Genomic DNA, 12,305 nt, shown 5'->3' on the forward strand with positions numbered 1-12,305 from the left:
CTGCAGCACACAGGCCCTTAGGTCCATCTAGTCCGTGCCAAGCCATTAATCAACCTGCACCTGGACCAATGCCCTCCAGACCTCTCTCATCCATGTACCTATCCAATTTTCTCTTAAATGTTGAAATCAACCATGCATCCATCACTTGTGCTGGCGGTTTGTTCCAGTCTTACCACCCTCTGAAATAAATAGTTCCCCTCATGTTTCCCATAAACGTTAAACCTCTCATCCTTAACCCATGGTCCCTAGTTCTAGTCTTACCCAACCTCACTGGAAAAATTTTGCTTGCATTTATCCTATCTACACCCCTCATGATTTTGTTACCTCTATCAAATCTCCTTTCAATATTCTACATTCAATGAAATAAAATGTAATGTATTTAACTTTTCCCTGTAAATCACACCCTCAGGTCCCAGCAACGTCCTTGCAAATTTTCTCTGCACTCTTTCAATCTTACATATTTCCTGTAGGTAGATGACCAAAACTGCATACAATACTCTAAATTAGGTCTCACCAAAGTCTCATACAATTTCAGCATACTCAGTACTTTGATCTATGAAGGCCAATGTGCCAAAAGCTTTCTTTACAACCTTATCTATCTGATATAACTTTCAAGGAATTATGGATCTGTATTCTCAGAATCCTCTGTTCTACTGCACTCCTCAGTTCCTCGTCATTCACCATGTAAAACCTGGTTGGTTGTCTTAAAGTGCAACACCTCACATTTACCTGGATTAAATCTGTTTGTAATTTTACAGCCCATTTTTCCAGCTGGTCCAGATCCCAGTATGATAGAGAATTTAGTACCGGTCATACACAAAGCAGGGAAAGACCTTGAAACTAGATACTTTGTGAATTCACAGGGAGCCAGTCCTCTCAATGTCTCCGCCATGGCAAGGTTTATGTGAGAATGCTGTTCTTAGACAACAGTTTAGCATTCAACACCATAGCTCTATCCAGGCTGGACAAGAAGCTCAGAGACTTCAGCCTTGACTCTGTCTTGTGCAGCTGGATCCTGGACTTCCTGTCAGATTGGCAGTGGGTTGTATGAGTGGGCTCCCTCACCGCCAACTCTCAATACAGGAGCCCCTCAGGGCTGCGTACTAAGTACCCTCCTTTATTCCCTGTGTACCCATGACTGTGTCGCCACCCACAGCTCCAATCTGCCAATTAAATTTGCCAATGATACTACATTGATTGGCCTTATCTCAAACAATGATGAAGTGACCTACAGGGAAGAAGCCACCTCTCTGACACACTGGTGTCAGGAAAACAACCTCCCCCTCAATGTCGCAAAAACAAAGGAACTGGGTGTAGATCACAGGAGGAACGGAGACGGACTAACCCCTATTTACGTCAATGGATCTGGGGTTGAGAGGGTGAACAGCTTCAAGTTCCTCAGCATACACATCACCGAGGACTTCACGTGGTCTGTACACACCAGTTGTGTGATGAAAAAGGCACAATGCCTCTTCTTTCACCTCAGACAGTTGAGGAAGTTTGGCATGGGCCCCCAAATCCTAAGAACTTTCTACAGGGGCACAATTGAGAGCATCCTGACTGGCTGCATCACTGCCTGGTTTGGGAACTGTACTTCCCTCAATCGCAGGATTCTGAAGAGAGTGGTGCAGACAGCCCAGCACATCTGTAGTTGTGAATTTTTCACTATTCAAGACATTAACAAGGACAGGTGTGTAAAAAGGGCTCGTAGGATCATTTGGGGACCAAAGTCATCCCAATCACAATCTATTCCAGCTGCTACCATCTGGGAAGTGGTACCACAGCATAAAAACCAGGACCAGCAGGCTCCAGGACAGCTTCTTTGATCAGGCCATCAGACTGATGAACTCACGCTGATTTCAGTGTACTCTATATTACATTGACTGTTCTATTTATGAAATTATTATAAATTACTATGCTTGCACATGGCACATTTAGATGGAGACGTAACAAAGATTTTTACTCCTCATGTATGTGAAGGATGTAAGTAATAAAGTCAATTTAATTCAAAGATGCTACCTGGCTTGCTGAGTTCCTCCAGAATTTTGTGTGTGTTGCTTGAATTTCTAGCATCTGCAGATTTTTTTCTTATTTGTGAAGACAGACCCATTCTGCTTCCCATCACGCCACGTCCGTGACTCTGCCAACCCTGGTCTTCAAGCGTAATATTTTCTCCACACAATGCATGCTCTGATAGTGTTCCTCACTGTCCTATACTCCACTAGTCTTGGTGTTATCTGCAAATTTGCTGATCCAGTTTACCACATTGTCACCCAGATCGTTGATACAGATGCCAAACAACAATGGACCCAGCACCGATTCCTGCGGCACCCCACCAATCAGGCCTTCAGTCAGAGAGGCAGCCATCTACCACCTCTCTCTGACTTCCTCTTCCTGAATGCCAGGCGACTGAACGTTCTTGACCAACCTCCCATGCGGGACCTTGTCAAAGACCTTCCTAAAATGGGTAGGTGGGAGGGAGGGGCGGGGCTTGTTTTTCTGTTGTTTTTTTATTGTGTTCTGTAGCTTGTGCTCTTCTCTGAATGTGGTGGGGGTGCTGCGTTGGCACCAGAATGTATGGCAGCTCCTGGGGTTGTGATATTTGTAACCCAAGCAACACTTCACCATATGCTTCCATGTACACAATAAATTAATCCGAATTTTGAACTTGCGATCTGTAATGTCAATGACACTAAAGCTCAATTACGAGGACATTACCTGCAGTATTTCAATTGTTTTCAGTTTTGTGTCCATAACCAAAATATCTTCCTTCTCTGGCTCGCTCTGTTGCTTAGTAGATCCATCTTGTGGTGCAATGGGAGTGAGGGGTAGGAAGCCACCTCCTCTCAGCACTACTTGGGTCATCAGCTCCCCAACTCCATGAATTGATCTCATCACATTGCTGCCTGCGATACACATTCATTCATCAGTCAGTATGACAGACTACAGAGGCATAATGATTGCAAATAACGGGAACCAACTCTTGGCGGACACAATCATGTCTTACCTCGATTATCATCCCCTTTAACCAGCTTGCTGATAGGGAAGACAGTAGCCATGTGGACACAGTCTAATATGGCCAGCAAGATCTTAGTTAATCTCAGGAGATCACTAAAACTATAGAAACCAAAGTAGATGAGATTTCGAGCCAAATTCACAACCTATGGGAGAGGAAATAATTAGCTAATTTCCGGTTTTGTTGTTGGTAACAAAACATATAATAATTATCCTATTTCAATGATTAACTATACCGCATAGTCTGATACCCTTCCCTTGGACAACATTGGTGGCGTGGAGAAGGGAGACTTGCAGCTTGGGCAACTGGTTGTCTTCCATAAAAAACCTTGCCCAGGCTTGCTCCGTGGAAACTTTCCAAGGTGCAAATCCATGGTCTTTCGAGACTAACGGAGGCCTACACTACATACCGCAGGCTGAGAGCTATTGCTATAGTTTGCCTACTTGTAGCTCAGTGCTACACAGTTCGAACAGTTTCACACTGTGTTTCAGTCTATAGTTGCTGTTGATGCTAGACAGATGCATTGGGTGTATTTACCTCAAATGTCAGTTTGTTCTTCTCTTTGTCTGAGAAAGGAAACCTCTGGCAGACAACGTCTCTGAGATACTCTTCCACAAACGCCATAGTGTTGGCAAAGCGCTCTTTGATTTCATCCTTGGAAGTTCCACTGGAGTCATAGCTAAGTAAATAAAACAAACTGGACCTGAATTCCAAGAAATGTACACATGAAACAAATCTGCTACGTTTGTAGCCTAGTCAGTCTATCGTCCCACTAACCCCCACTTTAAAAGTCAAACAAGTAGCAGTCTGTTATTCCAAAAGAACTGTGGCATTTTAACATGGCTGCTCCACATGACAAGTAAGTGTAAGAACATTATGCACTGTGGTACACACAGCAAAATGTGCATTGGGCCAATACATTTTTCACTGCTGATAGCACACACCATTTTAAACCAGTAAACTGCATTCCGCTCTCATACAATTCAAAACGGACCAGATTGCAAATAATACATTCATCAATCAAGAATACTTTTCCAGCAATAGGTGTACTCTCAAGACTGGCACTTCACCTATGGCTTTTGAAATTAACTTCCAAATGGTGTGTCAAAATCCTAAACCCCAAACTCTTCCCATTTGCAAGGGGAATATTATCATTACTGCACTAAAACTTAAACACCTAAACTAAGCAATACTTATCCCCATGGACTGACAATTCAACTATGACAATGGCTCAATAATGATGCATCATTTGTCCCTCCGCAACTCTCAATGTTTTTACCATCTTTCAATGCTTGTGACCACCATTCACCCCATTTGAAGGGAATTGTAGGGTTCCCTTAAGTAAAGGCATCACAGATATGTCTGAGATGCCCTCCTCCGCATATGCTAAGGTCCCACAGTTATCAGGATTAAGATAGCTCAATATTTTCCTCAATTACCCAGGGTGCCTATAACTAAGATGAACCACATCCAGTAACTGGAACCTTCTAGGGTAGATCAGCTCACTTATAAAGATATGAAGCATGTGAGGAACTCCTAACTCATGTTCAAGACTATCAATACCCAAGTATTTAGCTCTGCAACAAAAAGGCATTAACCAGCAAGACAAGATACTCACTCATCAATTGCTATCTGGGAAGGTATTTCGGACCACAGGCGAGCATATTTCACTGGAGTCACTTGCTCTTGGGGATCTCGATCCACGTGCATGTGCAGCATCAGGCGGCAGAAGGAAGCCCGCAGATCGTAGGGCAGGTTTTCGTCTGACATGCATCTGAGAATCAAATCCACATCCAGCTGCCCTGAGACTGCATTGATGGCCAGGTATTGCCGGTCCAAGCACATCCGAGCAAAGAGGTTCAGCTGGTACCTGCAGAGGGAAATGTTATGCTAAGAGCAAGAGATCCCAAGGGAATGTTGTCGTTTTAGGGGACAGATTCAGCATATTCAAGCAGTGCAAAAAACACGACAACTGAATATCATAGTCCTCCTCCCAATTAATTTGGCATTGGTAAGCAAAAAAAACTTGACCCTTTTATAAGCTCTTTAAGGAACCCTCATGCATTTACCAGACAGGGAAGTGGATTGAGCAGGCTGAACAACATTGAATGGCAGAGAATGTTCACAGGGGCGAGCATCCACACTGCTTCCATTTCGTTTATGCCCCTTAAGCCTTGGTGATATTGATGCGGCGCAAATTGGAGTGAGGACCCAGTGAAACGAAGATAGTTTGAATTAAAATGAACAGTACAGCACAGGAACAGGGTCTTTGTCCCACAATGTTGTACCAAATCAATTAAATGAGTAATCAAACTGCTAACTCATCTCTTCTGCCTAAACAATGTCCATATTCTTCCATTTTCCTCACTCTCATGAGCCTGCTTAAACATCTCTTAAAAGTCTCTAATGTTTCTGCCTCTACTACAGGCACTTAGCACTCTGTAAAATACTTCCACCCCAACATTTCTTTTGAAATTAACCTCTCTCATCTTAAATGCATTCCTCTGGTATTAGACATTTCAACCATTGAAAAAGAGTGTTCAACCATTGAAAAAGAGTGCCTGTCTACTCAATCTATGCCTCTCAATCCTATAAACCTCTATCAGATCTCTCCTTGGCCTCCGCCACTCCAAAGAAAACAACCCAAGTTTGTCCAAACTCTTGTTAAAAGCACATGCCCTCTAATCCAGGCAAATTCGTGGTAAACCTCTTCTGCACCTTCTCCAAAGCCTCAATACTCTTCCTATAATGGGGTGATCAGAACTGTATACAATACTCCAGACAAAATGCTGGAGGAATTCAGCAGGCTAGGCAGCATCTGTGGAAAAAAAAAAGTACGGTTGACGTTTTGGCCGGAGACCCTTTGGCACAACTCGGCCCGAAACATCGACTGCACTCCTGCCCCCCACCCCCATAGATGCAGTCTGTCCCGCTGAGTTCCTCCTGTATTCTGTGTGTGTTGTTTGGATTTCAGGACCTGCTGATCGTCTCTTGTTTACAATACTCCGGAAGTGGCCTAACTGCAGCATAACTCCCTGACTTTTGAACACAATTCCTTGACTAATAAAGGCATTAACCACCTTATTAACCTGCGCAGCCACCTTCACGGAGTTGTAAACTTGTACCCCTCTGCTCATCAACACTGTTAAAGATTAGTAATTGTACAGTGGCTCCTTTTACATCCAACTGCAAAGGCAAGTGGTGCTTCAACTTATCACCACCTCCAAAAGTCAGAACTAACAATAATGCGGCCCCCTCAGTTGGAATACAGGCTCTTTTCTGCTCAAGACAGCAAATGAGATTTGAACTCTCAGCTTTCTGACTTAGGTGTATGTCCCAGAAATGAGCTCCTACCACAGTGCAAGGCTCTAAAGTTTCCATCGTGATGTAAACTATTCCAATTAAAGAAGGGCATTTGCCCCATCAGACCTGTGGTGCGTATCGGCAGAACAATCCCATTCTCACTTTTCTCTTCCTATCACCTGCAACTCATCTGCCCTCACATGCCCACCAACACCCCTTCGATTATGTTCCTCAGGACTGTGTCCTGAGCCCCCTCCTTTACTCTGAATACCCATGACTGTGTTGCCACCCACAGCTCCAATCTGCTAATTAAATTTGCTGACAACACTACACTAATTGGCCTAATCTCAAATAATAATGAGGCAGCCTACAGAGAAGAAAGTCACCACCCTGACATGGTGGTGTCATGAAAACAACCTCTCCCACAACGTCGCAAAAACAAAGGAGCTGGTTGTGGACTACAGGAGGAATGGAGACAGACTGACCCCTATTGACATCAATCGATCTGGGGCTGAGAGGGTGAACAGCTATACGTTTCTCAGCATACACAACACAGAGGACCTCACATGGTCTGTACATACAGGCTGTGTGGTGAAAGAGGCACAACAGACCCTCTTTCACCTCAGATGGTTGAAGTAGTTTGGTATGGGCCTCTAAATCCTAAAAGCTTTCTACAGGGGCACAATTGACTGGCTGCATCACTGCCTGGCATGGGAACTGTACCTCCCTTAATCGCAGGACTCTGCAGAGAGTGGTGTAGACAGCCACTGTAGATGTGAGCTTGCCACTATTCAGGACATTTGCAAAGACAGGTGTGTAAAAAGGGCTCGAAGGATCATTGGGGACCTGAGTCACCCGAACCACAGACTGTTCCAGCTGTTACCATCCGGGAAACGGTACCACAGCATAAAAGCCAAGACCAAGAGGCTCCGGGACAGCTTCTTCCACCAGGCCATCAGACTGATTAATTCATGCTGACAGAATTTTATTTCTATCTGATATTGACATACAATCTGTTGTACATACAATTATGAATTACTATAAATTGCATATTGCACATTTAGATGGAGACATTTTACTCATGTACATGAAGGATGTAAGAAATGACATCAATCCAATTCACTTATGAGCACATTACACCAGCATATTTACCAACCAGTACACCTTTGTAGTGTTAAAAGAAAATAAGACACCCGGCAGAAACCAACATGGTAACCGAGAAATGTACACCAGCACCTGGTGTAAAGACTGAACCCAGACCCCAAAAGCTGAGAGGCAGCACATTTACATTTCCTACTATACCTTGTTGCAGTCTGCGAAGGAAGACATACCTGTAATAACTGAGGACTTCCTGGTCCTCTTTTTGGCCCTCTTTGGCATCCTGGGCTAATTCTCGGATACTTTTACTGCGCAGCTCTTTGCTGCTGTCATTCCAAAAGAGCCACACTTCCTCATCCTCACCAACCTCAAGACGGCTCTCGCCACCATTCTCCACCTCAAACTCCACTCGGGAGAGAACCAGCCTGTAATAAGAGTTGGCAAAGCAGAGGGAAAACAATGGACCTCCAGTTCATAGAGGGGTTAACGCAATAAACACACTGTATTGACAGACTATTTCACCCCCAAAACATGATTAAGGTGCTCATTTAAAAATGAATCACATTTATTTCAAACGTAAAAGTAGGGTTTGAACTATTGCACTGAGGGATTATAATGTGATTAAAGTAAATACAATTGTTATTATATTTGTACATGAGTGCTTAGTGAATTAGAATATTAGACTACATCCCTTCTGAACAAGAAAATCTAGCCTTGAGTAAAGTTTTGTTGCAAATTATATACTCGTGAGCAGATAACAGGCAGCATCGTGAATATAATTTGGGAACTGATCTGGCCAACTACTTTGAGTGTGTAATTCATAAGTTTGTGCAATAACTTAACCACTGAATAGGATAAACAATGCCCATTTCATTAGCCATGTTAACATAATGGCACAGTGGTGCAGAGACTGCCTCAGGTCTCCAGCAACCTGTGTGGTTGTATGTGTGGTGTTTGCATATTCACCCTGGGACAGCACAGGTTTCCTGGTATGGCCCAAAGATGTGCAGGTTGACAGATCTATTAGCCATTCTAAATTGTACCAGTATAGATAATCTGGGGCAGTTGATGGGAGGATTAAAATGGGAGTACGTAGGATGCCAATGCGTATTTGATGGACAGCACCAATTCCATGCGTTTTAGCTATGAACATTGCTGAACAGAGAAAAGTGGCAATGGTCCCAAATCTATTCTAAACTCAACAGCATATTCTAAAATATGCAGCGTCGTGTTCTCGTGTGTAAAGTTGCTTCTATCTTGCTGCTTTCAGATTCTAGAATCAATTTCTCATACACTAAAAATGAATTCGTCATCTCCCAAACAACTATAGCATAACCCTTACACTTTATTTACCTACTGACACAATACTTTCTCTGTAACTGCAACACTGCAATGCATTTGTTTTCCTTTTTACCATCTCAATATAATTCTGGATGGTATGATCTGCCTAGCTGGCACAGAGCTTTTCCCACTATACTCAAGGACGTGTGAAAATAAACCAATCTCATGTAGAAGAATTTACAAAAACACTAACCCGTCCTTGCCACAGATGTGCGTCTCTGCATATTCCTGCACTATAATGTGGACTCTAACAAAAGTGAACTGGCATTAGGACTCCTGAAGATGAGCATTTTCGTAAAGGGAACAGTGGTCATCAACAGTTACTTTAAATGTGAACTGTTAGGCTGGGTGGAGACGCAATGCAGATACTGGAAATCTGGGGCTACACTGAGGAACTCAGTGGTTCATTTATGACTCAGTCCTGATAAAGGCCGCGATTACCAATGTCATTTGCCTACTTCCCTCTCAAGGTGCCGCCTGACCCACTGCATTCCTGCAGATTCTTTATGTTGAGCAGTGTGACCGATTTCAATGTTACTGTTACGTGAAGGTTAATCCTAATGATGAAAGGCTACTAATGATGGAAGCGAAACCAATTTTAGATCTAATTTTGGGCATGATAACGCAGGAAGTCTCAGGGAATTCTGACATGGTGTTCGCAGCCTCCTGAACAATGAAGTTCAGGGATCACCCCAGTTCTTGGTCTGCCAAATTCTGAATCCATTCTGATCACAGTGGATAAAACAGAAGTCAGCAACATGGCTAAACAGCTGAAGTCATTCTTCTTGTTAAAAACAAAAAGGGTTGAGTGAAGGTTTGATAGGTGCAAGTTTATGTGTATATAGCCAGCTTGGTGGCATCAGCGCTGGACTTCGGGGCGAGAGGTCCCGAGTTCAAATCTGGCCAGCTCCCTTGCACACTCTCCATCCATGCTTGGGTTGTGTCAAATTAGCAACTCGACCTTGAGAGGGATGGAGAGGGATGGGCTCAGCCAAGTTTCAGATGCCCAAGACACGCCGTACGATGAGCAATCTCCAAAAAGATCGGTGCAAAAAGCTTGTCATGACAGCGCCCCCGACAACTCGACCAGGAGTCAAGGGCGCACGCGCACCCCGCCCCCCACCAAATTTGAATAGCGATTCAGGTACAGAATGCATTTCATAAGGTACAGCTTCGGCAGAACCTTGCAACCCCTGTGAACTGAGTGAAATCTATCAAATCCAAACCGAACACGACGGACCAAGATAGCCCACTTCACAACTCTTTAGCTTCACAAGCAATGTCACAAAAGAAAAGGCTAATGATAATACACAGGCTTTTTTTTAAACAAGATGATTCTCAGCCTTGGGCTAAAAGTTAGTAAGTAATATGTTGGCAACACAAGTATCTGAAAGACCTTGAGAAGCGAGTGAAGGACATATCCACAGGGGCGTTCAATGTGACCGCTGACAGATCCCAGCAATGACCAGGAACTGAACTGAATTAGCTGTGCAAGTGCTGCGGGTATTCTATGCCAAATGATTGTACTTCCTGACACCAGTCCCTTCCCTTGGCCTGTCATAGCCTCTCCCAAGGAAAGCTGCTCGCTGCCAGCTGCCAGTGGAGAACAGGCTTCGAGCCAGGCTCCGGAAGAGCTCAGCTCCGCAATCAGACTGGGCAGCTGCTTCATAACAGGGTGACAGAGCTCCACCACAGGGCCGGGCCCAGTCTCAGTCCCGTCACCTCATCTGCATACTTGAAAGCTTTTTCAGAAATACGAAGAAGAGAGACCTGAGTGGATATTGGATCGCTAGAAATTGACACTAGAGTGGTAGCAATGGGGGATAAACTTAATAAGCATTTTATGTAAGACTTCACTTTGGAAGGCCCCAGCAGCATGTCAGAAATTCAAGAGTGTCAGGGGACAGAAGTGAGTGCAGTTGCTATTACTTAGGAGAAGGTGCTTGGGAAGCTGAAAGGTCTGATGGTAGATAAGTCGCTTGGACCAGATGGATTAAACTCCAAATTAGCTGACTTGAGTGTGTGGTATTAGTTGTAATATTTCAAAAATCACTGTATTCTGGAATGGTTTCACAGGATTGGAAAACTGCACATGTCACCCCACTCTTTAGGGAGGTAGAGAGGCAGAAGGGAATTATAGGCCAGTTAGCCTAACTTCAGTGGTTGGGAAGATGTTGGAGTCCATTATGAAGGATGAGGTTTGGGGTACTTGGAGGTGCCTGATAAAATAGGGCTATGTCAGCAGGATTTCCTTAAGGGGAAAATCATACCTGACAAATCCGTTGGAATCCTTTGAAAAAATAACAGACAGGATAGACAAAGAAGAGCTAGTGGATGTTGTGAACTTGGATTTTCAGAAGGCCTTTGACAGAGTATCGCAGATGAGTTCCTACCCAGGAAAGATACTTGTATGGTTTGAAGATTGGCTGACTGGCAGGAGCCAAAGAATGGCGAGAAAGGGGGTCTTTTCTGGTTGGCTGCTGGTCACTAGTGGTGTTCTGTATGGGTCACAGTTTCGGTTGTATTTTTTTGTGCTGTATGCCAATGATATGGAGGAAGGAATTGATGATTTATGGGCCATATTTCCAGATGACAATACAAAGATAGATGGAGGGCCAGGTAGTGTTGAGGAAGTAGCGAGCTTTTTGACATTTTAAGGGAATGGGTAAAGAAATGGCAGATGGAATATAGTGTATGGAAGTGTACAGTCACACACCCTGGTAGATGGAATAAAGGCATAGACTGGTTTCTAAATGGGGAGAAAATTCAAAAAACATAGGAACAAGAGAACTTGGGAGCCCTTTTGCAGGATTCCCTAAAGGTCAACCTGCAGCTTGAGTCGATGATAAGGAAAGCAAATGCAATGTGAGCATTCAGTGCAAGGGGATAAGAATACAAGATCAAGAAGATAATGCTGAGGCTTTATAAAGGCATTGGTCAGGCTACATTTGGAGTATTGAGAGCAGTTTTGGGTCCCTTATCCAAGAAAAGATGAGCTGCCACTGGAGAGGACCCCGATGAGGTTCACGAGATTGATTCCAGTAATGAAAGGGTCAATGTAGAAGGTGTGCTTCAGGCTCTGGGCCTTCACTTGCAGTAGCTTAGAAGAATGGTGGGGAGGGAATCTCACTGAAACCTATTGAAAAGTGAAAGGCCTCAACAGAGTGGATGTGGGAAAGGATGATTCCTATAGTGGGGGAGTCAAGAACCAGAGGGCACAGCCTCAGAGTAGAGAGAGGTCCATTTAGAACAGAGATGAGGAGAGAGTTCTTTAGCCAGAGGATAAGTGAGTCTGTGGAATCCAGTGCCACAGATGGCTCTGGATGCCAAATCACTGGGTATATTTCAAGGTTGATAGATTCTTGATTGGGCAGGGTGTCAAAGATTACAGGGAGAAGGCAGGAGAATGCAGGTGAGGGGGATAATATATCAGCCATGATGAAATGGTGAAGCAGACTTGATGGGCTGAATGGCTTAATTCTGCTGCTATGTCTTATGGTCTTATCCCATACCCTGCTCCTCAACCTGATGTCATTTCTGCTTCTGT

At 44.0% G+C, this 12,305-nt stretch overlaps 1 protein-coding gene across 7 annotated transcripts in view; it reads right to left on the bottom strand.

Moving 5' to 3' along the window:
* Nucleotides 1–12,305, bottom strand: part of itpr1b (inositol 1,4,5-trisphosphate receptor, type 1b) — a 531,527-nt gene that overhangs the window by 315,106 nt on the left and 204,116 nt on the right. For 5 of the 7 annotated variants that reach the window (XM_059944380.1, XM_059944383.1, XM_059944382.1 and 2 more), the window contains exons 19-23: nt 7,651–7,842; nt 4,635–4,886; nt 3,554–3,713; nt 3,008–3,161; nt 2,719–2,906 (exon numbers count right to left, since the gene is read on the bottom strand). In XM_059944380.1, coding sequence (XP_059800363.1) covers nt 2,719–2,906; nt 3,008–3,161; nt 3,554–3,713; nt 4,635–4,886; nt 7,651–7,842 — 946 coding nt within the window. The remainder of the gene's footprint in view (nt 1–2,718; nt 2,907–3,007; nt 3,162–3,553; nt 3,714–4,634; nt 4,887–7,650; nt 7,843–12,305) is intronic. The other 2 variants (XM_059944385.1, XM_059944381.1) reach the window with 1 other exon arrangement.

This window comes from Hypanus sabinus, chromosome 19 (genome assembly GCF_030144855.1).
Source record: "Hypanus sabinus isolate sHypSab1 chromosome 19, sHypSab1.hap1, whole genome shotgun sequence".
Taxonomy (NCBI): domain Eukaryota; kingdom Metazoa; phylum Chordata; class Chondrichthyes; order Myliobatiformes; family Dasyatidae; genus Hypanus; species Hypanus sabinus.